This window comes from Gymnogyps californianus, chromosome 6 (assembly GCF_018139145.2).
Source record: "Gymnogyps californianus isolate 813 chromosome 6, ASM1813914v2, whole genome shotgun sequence".
Taxonomy (NCBI): Eukaryota; Metazoa; Chordata; class Aves; order Accipitriformes; family Cathartidae; genus Gymnogyps; species Gymnogyps californianus.
This window is the reverse complement of record NC_059476.1, coordinates 37,286,310-37,307,338: the sequence shown is the minus strand read 5'-3', so window position 1 is coordinate 37,307,338 and position 21,029 is coordinate 37,286,310. Positions and strand designations below refer to the sequence as shown.

At 43.2% G+C, this 21,029-nt stretch overlaps 1 protein-coding gene across 1 annotated transcript; it reads right to left on the bottom strand.

Annotated features, from left to right (window-relative positions):
• Positions 1 to 557: 557 nt before the first annotated feature.
• Positions 558 to 19,438, bottom strand: TSPAN15 (tetraspanin 15). Its single transcript, XM_050899133.1, has 8 exons — positions 19,343 to 19,438; positions 13,736 to 13,921; positions 11,448 to 11,522; positions 8,920 to 9,015; positions 7,083 to 7,199; positions 3,532 to 3,579; positions 2,036 to 2,152; positions 558 to 1,545 (listed from the first exon to the last, which is right to left on the bottom strand). Exons 1-8 carry the CDS (start codon positions 19,436 to 19,438, stop codon positions 1,393 to 1,395), a joined length of 888 nt encoding a protein of 295 aa, XP_050755090.1. The 3' UTR covers positions 558 to 1,392.
• Between the last annotated feature and the right edge of the window lie 1,591 nt (positions 19,439 to 21,029).

Genomic DNA, 21,029 nt, shown 5'->3' with positions numbered 1-21,029 from the left:
CTCGATGAGCCATTTTTTGGCTCCTGGAAATGCATGAAGCTTCCTCAGAAATCCTTGGTGAAGGCAGAGAGCTAAGCAGCAAACACTGAGTTTTGAAGAAAGCAGAAAACCGTCCAGGACAAGGAAATTTTTAAAAAAAAAAAAAAAAAAAAAAAGGCAGAAGAAAAGCAGCAAGGAGAGAATAGTATCAGATATTCCTCTGTGTGGCTTAGTGGAGTGTCAGAAAAGAAGAGATTCACAAAGACAGGATATAAACGAAACCCGCTTTATTCTCATCCTGAATTTGTTTATTTGAAGCATCATGGTAATTAGGTTTTGCACGTTGCCTGCAAGCCTGGCTGGGGCTGGAAAGACTGCAGAGAAATGCTCAGGACAAAGCAACAACAACAAGAACCCCAGAGCTCTCGGTGACTTCCCAAGTATTGTCTCCAATTCACTAAGAGAAGCAAGTAAGGCACAGACCTTCAGTGACTCTGTCCAAAACCCCAGGCAAGTCAGCACGCAAGCCAGAATCACAGATCAAGGTATTTCTACCTTTTGATTCAGCATTTGAGGGACAGGCTTAACTTAGATAAGAACATAAAAAGCCTTTTAAACAAAACTTTTGTACTTTTTAAAAAAAAACCAACTTGTTTTTATTTCGACAAGAATAAAATTTAGAAACATCTCAACATACAGAATGCCAAAAAAAAAAAAAAATCATAAATCACCTAGTTAATTTACTAAAGAGGAAAAATACAGTACATACAAGACTCAAACATCCCATACGTTTATACAAAAGCCAGACAGTAATAAATTGCATTAAAAATATATCAAGCATTACCTGACTGATTCAACATTGGCATTTGCCCCATTATTAAAAGGCACAAAAGACTGAGCAATGAAAGCATTCAGCATCACATCCATTATTGTCAGTAAATTCATCAAGATTGGCATAAAAAATTTATTAAACACATGTTTAATAGTCACCACGTAGATTGGTAAGAAATCTTTTTTGGAAAGAGTAAGAAAATGAAGTTGGAAAGGACAAACACTTAAGTACGACATCCCAAAACGCAAAGGCTCTTCCTGGAAATCTACCTTCAAATCTTCCCAGAATAGTTTTCCCGGTTGCGTATCACTCAGCAATCATTCAAAAAAGATTTAATGATCCACAAGCCCACCTTCCGGCAGTGTCGCGATACCGCAGCAGCATCGTCGGCAGCGCGGAGCCCTTCTGGTGTGTCTTTGGGTGCAGACACGCCGAGAGCGACGAGGCTACGGAGGTATCGGCGCGCTGCCGACCCACCGCCGGTCTGCTGGCTGATTCGTTACACCCACAGTCTGTAACAGCCAGCACAAGCCAGAACAGGTGGAGTTGCCTTTTTTTAACCGTATTTGAGGTTTCCGAAGTCACCCCGGGTAACACATGCAGCAGCCAGCTCCGGCAAACTCGGGGGCAGATCTCTGCTGCGCTTCTTCAAACAGTCTTTCGCTCAGCTTGTGCTCGGTGATGATATCTTCCACCCGAGTTATGTAAAGCAAGGATAACAACACTCCCAGGAACTGCGAAAGGAAGGGGCATCTCTAGTCCGAGATCAAATACTGCTTATCTAACACTTCTCGCAGCTGTTTTTACAAACTATGTATACATACGTCGGATATATGGGCAGGTATGCAGTATATATACAGACAGAATTGTATACATATACATTGTTATTCTTCTCTGCATATAGGAGTATAAATGGATCATTTTTGTGAAGAGCTAATACAGCAGAAGAATTACCACCCCTGTGCCATGGAGCATTAGAAAGTTTCAGTGGACAGAGCTAGGGGGAGGAGAGGACTCAAAAAACCAAGCAAAACCAAATTAACCCACCAAATCCTGCAATATATCACAGTAATGCTGCTAAATTACAGGAATGCCACCTCAGCTTATCAGATACGTTAAATTTAAATAAAAAATGATAATTAAATATAGTCAAATGGGATTTTGCATACTGTAGCAACAAATCAGATACTCCCTTTATTGGATAACACACTGGCCCCTTCTTACCTGGGGTAGCAATATGCCAAGCAGCACGCCAGCCATGATGCTGTAGTTGTCCAAAAACCAAATAAGCACTGCATTCGTGCATCCTCGGACATATATAACATGCTGAACACTCAAGCGCTGCAAAATAACAGAGCAAATGTTCAAACAGGCAGTTGCACTGGCGTATGACAGAGTAACACACGATGACTCAAAATTCAGGGACGTGAATTTGATCCTCCTTCCCATCTCTTTAAACCCACTGATTTTAACAGAGACCTCATCACTAATTCTTCCGTCTGTTTTGAAGTTGTTCCACACCTGGACAAGTTACTTTATTTTTTTAAACCTTTTTTTGCAACTACTTTTCTAAAAGAAATGCATCCAATTCTCATATTAGACCACTTGGAAAGTAGAGAAGTCTCTCTTTAGCTTTTGATCTCTGCTTCCAAGTTGAAACTACAGCAGTGGAAAAATATAAATTGCGGACCAAGTGCTTTGCAATAGACTCTAAAAAGGGCAGGAACAAGAGGATTTCAGATTCAGTCCTGCAAGCTGCACTGCACCGTGACCCCAACCCATAATACAGAAAGCACTTGAGGCTGCAAAGAGTCCTAAGCAGATGAATGGGGCAAAGTTAAGCATATGCTTAAGTGCTTTGGGCGTTAGAGCCAGGCTGGAGCCTTCAGGTGATTAAGTCATAAATCAGTGAATCTAAATGAAGACAGGTCATATGTAAAGATAACCGGTAATCCCCAAAACCAACAACTGAAGCTGGCATTGTGCGCCAAGTGCCTCAAATGAGCTGGGGAGAGGGGCTTTTTCAGACCAACCCCCTTGCACCAGCACTCCAAAGCTAGGAGTGGGGAACTCGCAGCAGATCCAATTACTGATTTCCCTTCTTAATCACTCCACAATTTGTGCCTTGAGCCAGCAGTCTCTACTCTGGAGTCACTGGGGCTATTCCCAAGAGGGAAGACTGAAGAAGGAGGAAGCCCCATCCCGCTCCTGGAGGGAGGAGAGGGCTGCCAACACAACCTGGGAAGTCCAACTCCTCTTCCAGGAATAACTATTACAGGCTTAAAAATAAAACACCCACTACTGAGATATAAAATACTTAGAAACAGCTAAGTTGGCTTTACCGAAACCGATTTTACTGAGTGAGAAACTTTGGCTTTTAAATAGTAAAAGCGTTCCCCAACTCAAGTCACTACTTGAAAGTATGAAAGCAGCTTTCTTTGCATTAATTGTGCAATTAGCATGAGGGGGATGAGCTTTGGGAAGACGTGCTTCATGCACATCAAACAAGGAATCGTGGAAGATACAAAGAAGGGAAGATACCACAGTCAAACAAGATTAGTTTTTTTAATATATGAAAGTTATTCCAGATAAAATAATTTTAATTGCTGATTTAACTGTCTGGTAGATTTAAGCATGCAGAAGACAATTTTATAACGGAACAAAAACACGCAGAGAAGCACCACCCTTTGCCACGACAGGGTGGACACTGGTTATGTTACCTCTTTGTCAATGGTTTTGTATCCGCACATAGTGTTGATAATGTCTGTCTGAAAAGAAAACAACAAATATAAAATGTAGCAGAAAACAAAAATCACAAAAAAAAATTATTTTTACTCTTCTTGTGTTCACCCAGCTCATATAAAAGCAACAGCAGGGTTACTTCCCAGTCCAACACTGGTTTCTTCCAGCAGCCCCAGGGTCAGATTTAGATAGCGCTCTACATGATTTTAGAGAAATCAGTAATGCCAGTGTGTCACGACACAAGACATTTGAACCATATCTATGCAGCAAAACCAGTATGGCGTCAGAAACCAAAGCTAGGTACAACAGAGCTGTACACCACAGCTGTTTCCACAGAACGAACAGCTAGTTTTAATTTTAGGGCCTTAATAACTTAACACATCTTACTAAGAAAACCAGGGGTTAACATGGCCATCATGCCATCACGATGGCAAATTTAAGCTCAGAAATATCTAAACCTCAAATAATGTCCAATACTACGAATGCTTACATGAACGTTTTACAAGACCAAATTTATTATAACATATTTTTATATATCATTATACATATGAATATAAAATTAATATATTTTATAAAAAGACTGAGTGCTTGCATTCATCGCAGATTACTAACGCATTTTCTGTAGCCATTTAATATCTCGCATGGGTCCCAAAGCTCTACCTGGCCTGGCAAAGCTAACCTGAAAATACCGTCCTTTGCTTACAAATCAGCCAATGTAAAGCCCACCGGCATCCAAGGAAGCAATGAACAAAGCCAAAGACATGGAAGAAAATGAGAATACGCAAATGAGGAAAATAAGGCAGAACAAACTTTGCTGTATTGATATGCCCTCCTTCAAAATTAAAACAAGACGTAGAAATGAGATTTCTAAATGCTGGTGGCCTCTAAGCGGTAGCCTGGGGCTCCCAGGTCACCTCCCCAAGAAGGAAGAGGGATGTTCGCAAAAGCTGGAAGATGGATGTTACAAAATGGCAGAAACACCAGCCAGGGTCAAGTTTTTTAAGCCCCCAAAAAGCCGGGCTCTCACCTCGAACACGCAACTGGCTAACAAACAAGGTTCAGCGCATTCCTAAAAAAAAAAAAAAAAGCTCTACTTCACAGGGCTGTTGGGAACACGTGAGGGGTGCCCGTCTGTCAACCACAGGTAACAAATACTCTTGGAAGTCAAAGTTTGCAATACTAGGCATCAGCCTGTTGCTATGTCTGCTGTGAGTGATTTCACGTTTAACAAACGCTTGAGCCTAACCGACAAACGCACGGCCATCCTCGAAATACGTGACCACAAGGATGACACAGTCACATCATTTAATTTTAAACACAGCGTTTGCTAACAGGACATCGTGGCACAAGAAAATGTACGCAGGGGAGATAAATGCATTAGAAACAGAGGTTTATAGGTATTTGGGGATTAATTTTTATCTGCTATGCTAGTGTGAGTCTTTAATAAATACTTCGACTTAAAAATAGTCCCTTCAGAGCCCCTCTAGTATGAGCCTGGCTCGTGCTAGCACAAGGCTTTTTCAGAGGATCAGAATCTAACCTCCGACATTAGCGGGAGTTTTCCATGACTACAAAGCGAATGAGTAATCACAAACCGTATCTGCAGTTCTCCAGGACAGAAACCAGCCTGTATTTGGAAGCATTTGTCAAACATACAAGATTTATGCGTCTTCTGGTTGGTGTTTTTTTTTTTTTTCCCAAGGCAGCTGGTCGTACAGCCACGGTGTTAGTGTCATCCTGCCGAGTACGCGGCCGCCGCCGCCTGCACTTCACCAGGCACATCAATGGCATCCCGGTGCCGCAAAGCCACAAGCCTTAACGTACCGCAGCGCCTTGCTGAACAGCCTACCCTTAAATAAGAAGTTTGCTTGTTATTTTGGGGCTTCTCACCGCCTTTCGATTAACTTCCCTGAGCTTAACACTTTGCAGGCTACCTTTAGGCTGTAAGTAGTCTCATCCCCCCTCCCCAGTTGCCAGTGAAGCATACAGAGAACGTACTCCCTGTTTTCCTCGGAGAAGTTTTTATTTTAGCGCTTTCCTGCCTGACAGGTTGTATTTGAAATCCACGCATCTGATTATTTGTGCCACGGCTGAAAAGGCACCTGGCGTTATTAGTCACTGATTATTGCAGTGCTTCGCCTTCACAGTACTGCTGTATTTCCACACACATCAACTAACCTTTTAAAATAAGACTTCAACAGAGAAATGAGAGCTACAGAAAAACAAGCGGTATTTTGAATGACCTCTAAGAAGCCAGATTGCTCTTTACCAGCCAGCTCTATCTTCCTTTACCATCAACTGAGGACAAAATCCTGAGCTCTTCTGCTCAGTGCAGCTGTGGATCAGCAGATTATTATTTTCATATACACCACTTTCTTATTCTCAAACACCTAAGACTTAAAGCATAACTATTTAGCTTTTGTTTCTGAGAATAAATCAAAGCTCAGCGCAGATTTAAACAGACTCTCTCTCATACACAAAAAATGTGTAAGCATACGTAATAAACACCTTCATATTATACACATTTCTCAGCAACACGTAGCAGGATTACTGACACAATTATTGCATTTATTTTCCCTTTTTTAATTAAACTGCCACGCTCAAGGCAGACATTGAAAGGGCAGCACATAACAGGCACCGGTAGGCTATCCATCATGAGCTCTACTGCGTCTGCTCTTACACATACTCAATTTCTCTGTCTCACGTTCAGACCAAAGACCAAAACCCAGCGCGGCAGGGATCGTCCATACTGGTTTTAAGTTGAGGAATAGTTCTTTATCAAATTCAGCATTACATTCATCCCTCAAATGAAGAGCAATGAATTAAAACTGCTAAAATTTATAGAAAACACATCTACATGGAACTTAACACCTGCTCCTAGTGCTGCCAACACCAGTTAATACCAGTTCACCATAGACTGAGAAACTGGTCCAGACTCCAGCTGACAGGGTGTCCTTCCAGGGAGGATTTTACAGGGCAGCAAAGTGGGCAGTTTTCAAGGACGGGTTAGGGCAGAGCAGCAGCTCCAGTCTAGACCTGCACCCACAAGGATGCACTGACCCTGAGGTCATTTGCCCACGTTTCTGGGTTTTTCTGGATGACAGGGTCCTTCTGCTTGGTTTTTAACTCACACAGCAGCTGGTGCACATCACTCCAGCCCCCACCCATGGAAGCAATCGGAGCCCAGGCTTCCTGGCAAAGCTGGAGCAGCAAACCCTGGGGAAAACACCAGCAAAACTTAATTTTAAGCAGCCCTGGTCCAGGCGAGCCAGGAGCTTAGAGGAGCTCCCAAGATCCCTTCTGCATTTCTAGGACTGCGTAGTGGGACAGTAAGACGGATCAGAGCCAATGCATCTAATTCATTATTTTCTCCTCCAAGCTGTCAAGACCCACGGATCCGTAGCTCCCGTTTTCGGGAGGGACCCATTTTCCTTCGCTTCTTCCCCCAGACTTTCTAAAGTAAGGTACCTTTTTAAGCGAACACTGGCGACCCGGCAGAGAGCAGCGATGCCGAGATGCCGGCACTCACCTTATTTGTGACGCAGCAAGTGTAGGGCACCCCGCAGGCCAGCGGTCCCGGCGCCGCGCAGTTGTGGTACACGTTTTGTGACCAATCTTTATAATCTTCCCCACCGCAGCACTTGAACTAGAAAACACAACACAAAAGGCAAAGGGGAGAAAAAATCCTATCTTAAGAGAAACTCTTCTACTAAGTAGAAAACAAAATAAGAATAAAACAATTTTAAGTGCACTGAGCTACCCAGCAATTCTGTTATTTTACCAGCAAGGCACATATGAATGTATATGATAGATAACACTGAAAAGAATTATCTTTTCAGCAGCAAAGTCTTGTGGCTTTTTTTTTTTTTTTTTTTTTAAATTGGTTGGAAACAGAAGTGCTGAGGTACTGACAGGCTGACTCCTGTTCTTACCTCTGCTGTCAGAATGGTTCCAAAGAATGTTTATCAATATGGTGATAGGCGCTTTATATATATAAAAAGCAGGTAGTCTTCCTCTGTCACTCATCGAGATATCACCCCGGGTGCCAGAGCAAAGTACTTGGTGCTAAGTTCCACCTCCCATCTTTTCTGAGTTGAAAAATTATCTTTTCACGTCTGGATATCATTAAGCAATGTTTTTACATTCACTCCATCTCGAGCTGTAATATACTTCTTCAATTTTTTTAAGGATTGTGACTACTTTTCTAAATGAGTCTAAAAGACTTATGCTGTAAGGCATAAAAATAATCTCACCAAAACATTTTGGGTGTAATTTAGTAGAACTGAAATCTGGCAAACAAATACTTTAAGTTTACACTGACTTAATACAAATATTCACTTTATATTTTAAATGAAGGGAAAAGGAGCAGTTCATTTAATCACTGAAATGTATATTCGCTGCACGTATACATAATTTTGGGCAGTGCATGGAAACTTTAAAGCATTATGAAATCTAATGACAAAATTTCCTCAGGATGGTGTGCTTTTGACAGACTTTCCATGCTAACTTTGTTTTTCAAAGCAGGCTGCCATCTCCATAACGATGTCATAAAACATACATATCACTTCCTAAGTTAACTTTTTTTTTTTTTTTAATCATTATTTGGCATGGTCACTGACATCACATGGGCCCTGACATCACAGTTCTGAACATTTTCTGCTTCTTCTATAGTCTCTGAACTGCATGGCAGAACTCTTCAATAATCCAATAAACATTTCAACACACCAGCCTTAAAAAATAAAAAAGGCTGTGAGTCAACGACACGTGCCATTAAGTAATGCTCAGCTGGGCTCAACACAATGTCTGAATTTTAATTACAGGTATCTACGCTTCCACGGGCATTTCCTTTGAATAACCACCTCGTTAAAGAGCTTGCTATGTGCCCTCGAGTGAAAACACAACGGCCCAGGATCCAACAGCCTAACTGCCACCTAATTTCTCTTTATCCGATGCCTCCTGTTAACGAGATGCTTTTGAATGTCTCGGACCAGCCAGCAGAAACGCTGAGTGCAAGAACTTGGGTGGAATTTAGGCTGAATTTGTCTGAATCTGGCTGTGGGGCCCCTATAAGCCTACATATTTGCAGGATCTGGCCTTGAGCATCCGAATCACACCCACCAAGGCAAATGCTGCATTTTGCCCCCCGCTTCTTGCGGTGATTTAGAGGGCTTCAAATGCCAGCTGGGACGCTGGAGGAGCCCTGACCGCAGTGACGCCCTAACAGATGATGCATGAGATCTCATCTCCCTCATCAATAAGAATTTGATTATCACATCACTGGAAAAACTCAAAGTTGTTGCCAAGGACCTACCGCATCTTGGCACTGAATTAGTCCCAGGGAAAAAAAAAAAAAACAAACCCCAAACCTGCTTTTGAACAGAATCCATGATGTTCTTGAAGTCTAAATCATCGTAGTAATTCTCAATTCCTCTTCTAATATTGTCGTTCAAAAAGTTGATTGTCTAGAAGGCAAAAATAAAACAAGATTCACGGGTTACACATGCCAAAACAAAATTAAAAGAGCAGGTTAAAGTGACAAGTGTAATTAATAAGCACAAAAGGAAAGGCTTTTTTTTTTTTTTTTTTAAAGAAAAAACAAATACCGGTGAAAAACAAATCATAGCACAGCCCCGCAGGGACTGACCATCCATTCTCTTTTAAGGAAGCAGCCTCCCTGCTGGCTTTGTGCTGAGAAGCGCTAACAGTGCGACACCTCTCCAGCGAGGTGCTGCTTCTCTGAGACTCTCCAAGCATCTGCCAGAGATGGTCCCGTCATCCCCCGGCAGGATCCCTCCCGCTGGGCACTGGGGACCCCCATCGTCTTTTGGGTGACAGAACAGCGGGTTTGGGTGGTGGGTCTGCACCGTGCCCTGGGCGACAAGAGCTGGCTGTGTCCCTGCTCGCCATCTTCCATGAATTTTATTTTCACCATTTTATTTTCCAAGGAGTCCATCATTGCCAGATAAAGAGCTTTATTCCACCTTAAGCACAAAAAAGTGGATCAGTATGTTTTAGTGGTTGTTTTGAGAAATATGGCAGTTGAACAGTGGCAGATATAAAATGGTATCTCCTCAGCTTAGCATATTAGAAATTAAATCAACAGAACGTTTTTAAAGTTCAGAAGATGGGGGGGGGGGGGGGGGAAGAGCATTTAGTTTTCAACATCCAGCACAATCACAGCATAGCAAAAACTAGGACTAATCATAACCAGAACGTAACAACTTCCCTCTCAATCCAGCTGCTAAAATGACCAGTCCAGCTGCTAAAATGATCAAAGTTAAATCCTTACAGGTCAGAAAGGAACCTGAAATACACCTACTCATTTTCTCAGTATTACAAACTGCAACACTTAAAACCAAAACACAACAAAAATGATTACCACATCAGTGATTAGAATTAACGGGATTTTGCAGGACTATCCTAACTGGCCAAGAACGAACAGCAGCAAATACCGACTACTCTCGCACTACCTGTATCACCTCATTTAGACTTGACAGATTTGAGAAGGAAACAGAGAAAGAAATGGGAAAAATCAATGAGACATGCAAAACAATCAGCATTTAAATAGAGGCTATTACCCTAAGCTTTTATTAAATACTTCCTTCTCCTCCCCATACTAACCCCAACTTCTCCATTAACCTCATAAAACCAGCGAAGAAACCTGTCCCTGAGCGTAGCTGTCCGGCTCAGACAGCCAATACATGTGTCAGGAAAACGCTTACTGCACAAAACCCCCCAAAATACATTTTCTTTGTCCGAAAGTCAACAGCAATTCTTCCTCGCCCTCTCAGCAAATACCATCCTTGGCATTTACTCAATTTTCTGCCAACCAAATTCTCTGCATCCCGTGATGCCCACACTCCTACATCGGGCAGGCTGATCTGCTCCCTTCGGATCAGCCTGGCGCTCCCACCACAATTCTGAATAAATCCTTGTGCGGGGCCAAGGCGACGCCTATGGCAACGGCTAACGACGGCTTCTAGAAATGAAAATAACTCATCCTCTGCTCTCACAAGTCAAGTTCACGACTCCAGTCCAGCATGGAGTAAGAAGAAAACACTAGCTAGGGAGAACATAATACTACTTCAAAATAACGAGTTGTTATTTTTTAAAAAAATCTTTTTTAAAGCTTTTTTTGTTTTTTTAATAACATATGTAACATAGTATCTATGACTTCTTTTTGCGGAAATGAGATTGGTAGGATTGGGGTGGGGAGGGAAGAGGTCTTATTATTCAGCATCTCCTTTTAATGCTCATATTTTGCCAGATTTGGGGGGGGAAAAAAAAAAAATCAAAGCATAGAAATCTAGTACTTGCCACGGTGAACACATCTATGTTTTAAAACATTTCTAACGCAAAAAAAATATAGTCTGCTGCTTTCCATTTAGAAAAATTAAGGTTTTTATACAATTACAGCATGCCTGTAAATGATGGGGTCTCCCACAGAAATTAGTTATGTTGCTTATGGATGTGCGTAGGGAAGAGCTGTCCCTTATATACGGTAAAACATTTTGGCTACCAAAAAAACAACAAAGTCTCCAAATCCACCTGGAAACTTCTCGAATCAGCCATCTGAGATCCAGAAGGCAAATGAGAAGAAAGCACTTTGTAATACACGAAGAGCTGGAAACTCGTTTTGCCTGTATCGCACATTCTTAGTTACCAGATTTTCTCCAAATTCTTTAATCTGGAATCCACCTCCAGAACGGGTGGCCAATCCCACCCGTCCCCGAACCTGAAAGGCCCTGCAAAGTCTGAACCTGCCTTCAGACCTCCATCAATTAGTGCCCAGGTGACAATTTTAGCACCTTTTATTTGCTCAGTAGCATAGCTGTAACGTCCTGGATTGTGAGCAATGTTCTTGGTGATCAAAACCTAAACGCAAGCGGCTCACCTGGTTTCTGAAGATCAGGGCCACCACTCCACCAGTCAGCTCAATCAGCAAGCAGATACCAAGAATGTACATGAACTGCAGAAAAACAATTGCAAGTGAGTCCTTACACAGAACAAACCCCAATTACTCTTTCAATTAGTGTCCTTAAGTCTGTAACATTCAATTGCCAACATACTTGGCTTTCTGCATATGAGATGTCATTTTAAAGAAAGATAGAAAATTATGGTTTTGTTCTTATAAAGCTGTTCATGTCACAAGAAAGCCTTTTTTCCCCTCACTTGAGTCATTCTGGGTTTTGCCCAATTGGCAAACACATTATTTTTCTGCTTTGAATGGACTCAAAACCAATGGATGCATTTATCATGCCAAGATACTTCTCTCCATAACAGCATCCCAGAGAAGTATATTAATGGACTGCTACAAACCACACCGAACTTTATGTTTTTATGCTTCCTACAAAAACAGTACTTACCTGTTAGCTTTCATTTCTTGGGTAAAGCAGCGCTTTAAGATAATTCAAACCACCTTCTACTAAATTGCCAGTGTTAAATCAAAGCAAAATTCTGGGCTTAGTGTGTTGCTTCAGAAGAGGGAACTGAGCCACACTGCATTACCGAGCCAGCTGAGCACAGAGGCTGCACGATGGGCACTAACAGAACTTACTATGCTCAGTGGTAAGAAAAATTATACCTGCTAGCTCTCAATTTATTTATTCATCTGTGTATAATACATATACGTGCTCACTCACACACCACCACAACATATGGATCTGTGACTACTTATCAAAGCGCATGCAAAATACGAATAATATGAAGAAATCCATAGCAACACCATGAGATAGCTGCGACTTGCCAGTACTTGAAATGTTTTTCCAACCCAAAGGATTCTTTAGGCATAAAAGATGGATGTTACGTGAATTTAGGTCTGCTTCTTAACAATGAACTTCATCAGGAGTGAAGTTTTATGATCTTTCATTTGAAAATAACCTCTAATGCTCCGCCGCAAAAGCTGGTTTAATTTCTGTGCTCTCAATACCCAGTATCAGCGTCACAAATTCACCAGACAGATATCTTTTCTCCCGCTAAATCTGGAATCAGCCTGGGAAGCAGACATCAGACTTGCTTTGTTTAAATACCCTAGCAGGTTTGTTACCACAACAGGAACAGAAAATGTCCTCAGCATCAGACAAGGACACACCACCACGCTCAGAGTGAAAGAAGCCACCACCGCCTAAGGACAGACTCTCAGTAAAATTCCAGCCTAATTTCAAAATCCACAGTTATCTCTTGCTTTGGCCTACGTAGCACACCATGTATTTACCATTTCTTTACATTGAACTGACATGAAGGTGAAAATGATGTTTTCGTGCTTTACTTTTAATTAGTCATACGTGCAACTTCCATCCGCAACCACAGCATTATACAGGAATTTCCCTAAAACTTCCCCTTTCAGAGGCACTGGAGAGAAAACCTGTGTCCCTTTTGTTTCCCCCTTAGGGTTCTTCTCTTGAAGCCCTGCAGTGCTATACAGCTAATGTCGTAACACACATCTCTCCATCTCCCCTCTATACTCCGCTCCCCAGCCGAAGGCGGACAGACCCCAGCCACCGCCAGCCTGACGGACGTCAGCCTGACCTGCAGTTTCTTTCTCTAGCGGCTTCCTCCAGGTTGAAACGAGAAGCGTATGGAGAACCGTCAGAGACCACAGCTCACCTCTGCACTTAATGTCCCATCAAGCAGGTTCACAGCTTTAGGAAATCCCCCCGTACTGACGGGGAGAAGCTGCAGCCAGACTTTGCCTTTTCCTTCGGCCAAGGGGCAGCACTATTTCCTCTTCTCCAACACAGCTGCCCTAAGCAGGGCACGTGCCTGTGGTATGGCCAGACCAGAGAAAGAGCAGGTACTGTGGCGCCAGGCTGGCGTCAAACGGTATGTCAACAGCTGAGTTTGCACAAGATCCATGCCGGCTGATAATAATTCACATTCCTGGTTGTTTTCCATAAAGCCCGTAACTATCGGAAAGCTGGTTTTCTCAGCGTCGGGCTCTGACCCTCACCTGTCCTGTCGCTGGCAAGACGAAATACTGCTGCTCCCTGATGGAGGGACATCCACAGACCACGGTTAGGGGACCACTGCCATAAAGCAGTTTCAGATTTAGTTAAAATCAAAAAAGCAACTTTATGAAAAATATTTTTCAATGCAGACATAGTTACGGGTTTGAATTCAGGTGACACTGAAAAGCAAAAGCAATGAGCCTTAAAAATTAAGAATAAAAAACCCAATGCTTACCGCTTGAAGAAGGCATAAGTTGTCCCTTAAAGAAGCCAGTACACCCACAAAAGATACCAGGAACATTATAATGCCCAAAAGTATTAAAATAATTGCTGGGGCTAGAAAGGCACTTTCTAGAGTTTTGTACTTTTGTCTTTCAACTTCTGCATAAATCCCAACTGCGAGGACAAGGGCTCCGATCACCTGAAACAGAAAAAGAGAAGAGCACAGATGTTACTCTTTCTCCCAGTAAACAGAGATGACATTTTGTGAGTACACATGAATCTGTGACTACTCACTTCAGAATTAATTATAAACAATGAAACACTCAAATCAGAAGTTTGGATTAAAAAACCAACTCAAAGACTAAAGCAGAAAAAAGCTGAGTGAGAAAAAAAACTGAGATTTGTTCATTTCAAAAATATACTTAATAATGTTTTAACATTCTGGAAGTTAAACAAATTGAAACATATGTCACTGGTTGAAATGTAATTTATTACTCATCTGAGATCACATATATTACATATATTAACGAATGCCATGGCATTAATGTTCCTCCTTTGCGTGTCTGTCTGTCCTTCCCTCTATGTGTGTATGTATGTATGTGTGTGAATATATACATGCCTCTAACATAACACAATTTCTAAGCCAGTCTGCAATCAACAGCTTATATGTCCCTTCATATCAGCTCCTATTGTATTTAGGCTCAGTAAATACGGCCAGGTGTATCCTATACCTCCACTCCTCCTGCCATCAGGGGAAATGCACCGGATTAAAAAAAAAAAAAAAATTAAAAAAAGAAGCAAGTTTGAAATCATGTCACTTTCTTGAGCAACGACCAGATAAAGCTGACAAGTGAAACAAGAAGTGATACATTTCATTTAACAAGCTAAAGATATTTCAATCAAAATAATCACGGTTAAGTCAAAATCATTTGGTATTAAACCTATGACGTGCTGCAAGTTGCTTTGAATTATGCTGAATTTCAAAAAAAAAAAAAAAAAAGCCCACAATACTTAATCATGAAAATTGCAGTGGAAACACTTTACTGCCGACTCCAACAGCCAGGCACATCCCCAGGGAAGAGCCCAGATTCAAATCAATCGTTTTGGCAATCTGATAAACAACATTCCCCTTTTCTGACCCGACATTTCCGCAGGAACCCTGAGTCTGCTCCCCGCACAGCAACGCTGAGGAGAGCACACTTCTTCATTATACGAGGCTTTTGGATATCACATAGTGTATCCCGGACAAAGGTCTAGATGAACACACGACATACTTAGTTGCAAGATCGTGAGCCCAATAGCTGAAATATTTTTTTTAATTATGGGTTATCTTAAAATAAAAAACAGCTTACTGGAAATTCTTAATTTTCTACAGGAATGAATAATAAACCCAAAGGACAATATGTGGGGAATGCCACCAAGTTGTCATTTAAAAAAGAAAGATCTCAGAAGGGTTCACCCATAAAAATAAATATACTGAAGCTATTTAAAAGCAACTTAAAATTTTACATGACCAAATTCAGAGTAACTCCCCCTCTGACAAATTCAGAAATCGTGCTGTAAGGTTACGGATGACAGAAGAGAAGACATGGTGGACAAATAACAGCTACCCAAGTTTACCACTTAGATGCTTCTACTGTAAAACTGTAATTAGGGGTTTTTTATTACTAAATGGTCAATTTGTAGTGTTAGCTTTATTCTTTAAAAAATTCAATGATTTGGGTAATAAATTATAAATTTCTTTTCAAGCAGATGACAACATAAACAAATCAGTTTGAAATTTTTAAATACAGAGGAAGGAGTCTCAGGGCCATACCAAACAATTACAGATTATAAGACTGGTGACTGTACACGTGATTCAGGAGTTCTATTATTATTATTATTTTTAAAAAAATCTTAAAAACCCCAAAACCTAAAAACCTGATACCTTTGAGTCCAGACTGCATTTACCCTGCTTGGAAAGCAGCAGATAATACAACTTAAAGACAGACTCTCCTGCAAACACTAAAGCACCATTAACAAGCTCAATGCTTGCCTGGCAGATTCCTTGTTTACAAAATTAAAAAAAAAAAAATTGGACGTAAAACACAGGTATTAAAACTTGATGGGGATTATCTGAATTTCAGAAGTGTGTTGTTTCAAGACTGGAACGTTTTACCGAAATGTCTTTTTCTTAGCCATAGTTTTCTCATCAAAACATTTTTGTTGTTGTTGTTTTAAAGATTCAAAGGTGCCTGTGAGTAGAAATACAAGATGCATTCTCACTTTAAGAGCTTAAGATATATAGACACATATAGCGATCTTTATATACACACGTATCTTCGCCCCTTTCCATTTGCACTTTTGCTCACACACCCTCCAAGGCCACTTCTAGCATTTTAAGCGTACAAGAAACAGAAACTTCAGTCCTGCCTTTCGTTTTCTGACACCAGCTTGGCCCCCAAAAAACCCCCAAAATCCCCCCCCTCGTTACAGCTTTTACTGTCCCAAAGACCAAGGTGGCTGATATCACATCCCAGACAAACAACAGGATTAAAGCTGTCCTGTGACCCACAGGGGAGCTTCTCACCACTCCTCCGCTCTCTTCTAGAAGTCCACCAAGCCGCTTGCTCTGGAAGGCTTCAGGATACCAGACATTAAAATTATGTCACTCCCCAAGAAGAGGACTACAAAATACCCCTGTAATAAAACTCCCTCAAGCAATCCTAAATTAACAGTTCTGCCAACTGTGGCATGCAGAGGGCACGTGCCGCAGGGAGGCAGGAAGGCTTCACGCTGCCTTCAGCAGCACCTCTGCTATGCCAGGGGAAAAGCATCAGCTAACAAATAAAAAACTCAGATCGACCTATCATACAGTAGCCACACACATGCATTCCAAGTTTTATATGGATTTTGAAGCATAAAAAACTATTAGGTGAGTTGTTTTTTCTCCCGTAAGTACACAATTAAAATCCTCATTCCTTACAAGCAGGATTTACACTTCTGTTATCTTCTATTTTTTTTAAGCTTTTAATAAAAACTTTTAAACCTTTAATATGGTCAAACCAATAGCAGCAATGATTTACGCCAAGCAGATGTGCTAACTTAGCAATCATCCCACCCGTGTCTCTTCTCTGGGACTGTGCTCTCCCTTCCTGTGACCAGGGGTGGAAACGCAACTTTTACGTAGGTAGCCCACAAATATACATACTGTTTACATCCTGCATCCTTCACAACAGCTCCAAATTTGGCAATTCGCACTGTGTCTGCAGGAAAAATTAACTAGCCTTGACTCACATTATATGAGTATCCACCAGCAAATGCCAGGGACTTTCTCTAGGGCTTTTGCACGCACAGAAGTTGCTTTCCCAAGAGAAAGGAAAAGCATTTATTTATAAGTAGTGGTTTTAACCCTGTATTTACAATACTTATTCTTAAATAAAGCGCCTGCTCCACAACAGCACCTTCTGTTTAAAATGCTGGATGTTGTTTCAGCCAGGCAAGAAAAATGACATTACAGCCTCATTCACCAGCAAAACGGTTGCCTGAAAAAGTCACAGTGACGATGAGTTTTTAAAAAAGCCCCGGGTGACGTGGGAAGACACAGCAGCGACAGGGCCTGTAGCAAACATCCCCTCCGGCACTCCCAGCGATGCTTTCATTTCCTTTCTGCTTTTGGATAAGGCTGATATTTAGTTCCTGGTGATTTTAAGCAATCCTGGGGACTCGAATCTGGGTGTTCATCACTCACAAATGTACCGGAGGAACAGCAACAGGGAGGAAACCGAATGGTCTCAGCATCCCATACGTCAAAGCCCCAAAAAGCAGAAAAAGAACACAAATCACCCAAAATTTAAGCAAGTCAATACTCCACAGCCAAACTTGACTCCCATCTACACCAATTAAAAAAAAAAAAAAAAGTCAGTAAGACTAACACAGCTGAAAAGAGAACCAGCCTGCTGATATTTACAGCTAATGAGATCTGCTTCACTAAGCTAGAATAAAAGAAAATTGGGAGAGAGAAACCCACGCGCCGTACCTCACACAATACAGCGTGTGTTCGGCCCGAACACCGGGAGCACGCTGCCCAGCGCCAGCCTTCCCGAGAGCAAACGTCGTCAGCCCCCATCCTTCCCCTTCCCGCAGCCCCCACCACGCCTGCTGCCCTCTCTGCCTCCCAGGGCAAACCATCTCCCCGGCAGAGCCAACAAATGGAAGCCCTTGGTTATAAACAACAGCAGAGCATTGAAAATCCGGAGCAAGCAACTACAAAGAGTAAATAAAATCCTCAGGCTGCTTGAAAGAGGCTTTGTCCTCCAGGGACACTCAGCGAAACATTTCAGAAGGGCCCTTTTTCTGCTACCAGATTAATTTTTACACCCCACCAGCAAGGGTGGACAGTGTGCACGGTCCTTCGTGAAGGACACACTGCAAATAAAGGGTTTGAAAAATAACGCGACAAATTTCCCTTTTCTGAAAATCGCACCTGCGGAATAGCTGCTGTGGAGTAAAGCAGGAAACTTCAGGAGTCTAAACCCAAGGCTTTTCCTTGCTTGGTTCGTCTGCTAAGAAAGACGAAAGATATCCAGGATCCCAAATAGTCTGAATTACACCCAAACACTTTGCATTTCAATTTTTGTTCATCCTTAAATCATAGCTTTAATCAGACACTGACTATCAAACGTGGTAGATCTAAACCTCTTCTCCCACACAACATGCCAAAAGCTTTATACTCCCACCTTGTAAATACCGCATCTACTAAGACAGAAATACAGACCAGCAAAACAAGAGCTGAAGCGGCATTTAAACTGAAAGAGCCAGAAAGAAACCCCGCCTAAGCATCTCATACATCAGTACAGCCTGGAGCCGGCACAGCCAGACAGCATCACCCCAGCATCCCAGAGCCTGAAAAAGCACCTTTTAAAATCATGGTCCTTACAGCGAGCCCCTACGGCTCCTTCCAGCCCGGGGCGGGGGGGCCTGGTCAGGGTGAATTCGCCACATTTGAGAAGTCAGCGGTAATAGTCTGCACCCAAAGGCTGGGACTTTATCACTTTCAGGAGACAGCACGTGGGTTTTATCTGACACCTGGTTGAGGACAGCAAGCGTGACACGCCTTTAAGTTTCAAAGCTTCACAGCATCATCTAGCCAAGGCTCAGAAAAGGAATTATCCTATATACTGACGACTGACTTTGTAGGGCAAAGGCTTTATTTGCCCAGCTCCCCTAGAGGAAAAAGCAGTATTTTAATACACGCACAGATGATTTTATCTGCCAAACTTTCAACCCCTACCAAGTCCCCATCCGCCAAAACCAGTTTTTCAGTCCCTGGGGAAGGCCAGGGAGCTACACCCACAGACACAGGTGTGCCAGCCGCCGGCTTACCAGCGGAAGCTTTAATTATTGCAAAACCCCGGTGCCTTGCGCAGGGGGGACCCCGCTTCCCGGAGTCGAGTACGGGACCACACGCTCCCACCCCCCCGCCCAGACCCCACGCACGTCCCCGGGACCGCCGATGCGCGGCCGCACGCTTGCCCACGCGTGCAGAGGCTCAGGCTGGGGGAGCGCTGCCGCTCTCCGTCCGTCCGCCGCACCCACCCACCCCCACCCCTCCCCACGCGTGGGCAGCCGCCGCCCTCACCCAGAAGGTGGTGGAGTAGGTGATGAGGGTGAGCTTGAGGCAGAGGTAGGAGAGCCGCCCGCAGTACCGCACTTGCTCCGCGTCCCTCGCCGCCATCCTCCCGCCCCGCAGCACCTGCTGCCGCCCGCAGCCTGCCTCCCTCCCTCTCTCTCTCCCCCCTCCCTCCTTTCCTTTCCTTCCCTTCCCTGCCCTTCCCCTCCCTTCCCCTCCCCTTCCCGGCGGCCCGTGCCCGGGGGAGGGAGCGGCCGCCCCGCCGGGCGGGTCCGGGGGCGCCGCCGCTTCCGGCAGTGGGACCGGCCCGGAGGGGGGGTGCGGGGAGGGTCACGTCCGTGGGTGCCCGGGGGAAGAAACGTCGGAAGCGAACGAAAAGCTCGGAAACGCTCCCGGCTGCGGCTTTATCCCCCCCCCCCCCCCCCTTTTTTTTTTGCGCAGTTTCTTTGCAAATGCCTAGCTGCCGAGGGGTTGCTCCTTCAGGACTAACCCCGCAGCTGGAGACGTCAGGGGGAAAAAAAGAAAAAAAATATATATATCGGTACCGAAACACTGCTGCCCGAGCCCAGAGCAACGCACGCGTCCACAAACCTGTGCAATTGCCATTTGAGACAGCGTGGATAAAAATACATAAATGCGAAGCTGCTGCTTGGGTGCTGGGTTTTTTGGTTAAGCGTGCATAAAACATCGCAAAGCAAAAACCCGACGCTCTACGGCAGCACAATTAAGCAATACCAGAGCATTTACCTTTCGTTACAACACCCAGGCAAAGAGTGTCCCATCCTGCAAATAACACCATGCAAGTGCAACAGTGCCCTGGCTGCGTTTTCTGCCTACACAGGCATTTATCCACGTCCCGCTGCCGTGACAGCGGGCCAGTGTTGGGTCTTACACAGCGATCATGAACTGCAAACGCCATTCATGCCTACGAGATTAAATAGGCCTTTTCAAGCTGGCAGTGCTGCACTCCTGTCCCACAAAGGACTATTTTCCTCAGGGGGAAAAAAAGCCTCATTCAAAGTGGCAGACAACTGGCACAGAGTTGGTTGTTGCATCCTGGCCCAGAGCAGAGACGGACAGCATTGAAAATCAGCATCTGGTATCAGAGAAGATGAAGTGTGGCAGCATTTATTCTGAAGTTACCTAGCAAAGAGACTGTGGAAAACCTCTGAGCTGTGTATGTAAAACTGTGTAAGTGGTCAGTCGCACATAATTTTGTTAGGTACGTACAATAAACCAGTAGTTCCTACCAAAAGCTCTTTTATAAAGCCTAAAAAATATTCCTGGATAATTCTATTATAAAAAGTGCCATTGCTTTTGCATGCAGTGCTAAACTCTGCTTCTGGGAAACATAATCTAGCCCAGGTCCCTGCCAGCGACAGAACAGCTCATCACCTCTTAGGTTTCTGACAATAGTACATAAGACAATGTCCTGAAGCATTCATCTTCTAAAATATCAACAACTTCAGTTTTGAGACAAGTTTGCAAATATCCCTGACACCTACCAATGGCGTGCAAGCTGGAAATGGTATCGCGTATCGCGTAAAGCACTGGGACGTAGAGTCTACAACACGTTCTTCATGTCCCACGGGCATCGTTCGCATCCAAACACATTCCTGTCACTTATGCTTTTTCCTTGTTTGTCTATTTAACTAAATTAATTGTTTTGGTTTGACTTTCCTAACGCCTTACCTTG

Coding starts and splice junctions, on each gene's coding strand:
- TSPAN15 (XM_050899133.1), bottom strand. CDS start 19,438: ATGGCGGCGAGGGACGCGGAGCAAGTGCGGTACTGCGGGCGGCTCTCC. Junction 13,922..19,342: donor CCTACTCCACCACCTTCTGG/GTGAGGGCGGCG, acceptor TTTCTGTTTCAG/GTGATCGGAGCCCTTGTCCT. Junction 1,546..2,035: donor TTGGCATATTGCTACCCCAG/GTAAGAAGGGGC, acceptor TTCCTTTCGCAG/TTCCTGGGAGTGTTGTTATC.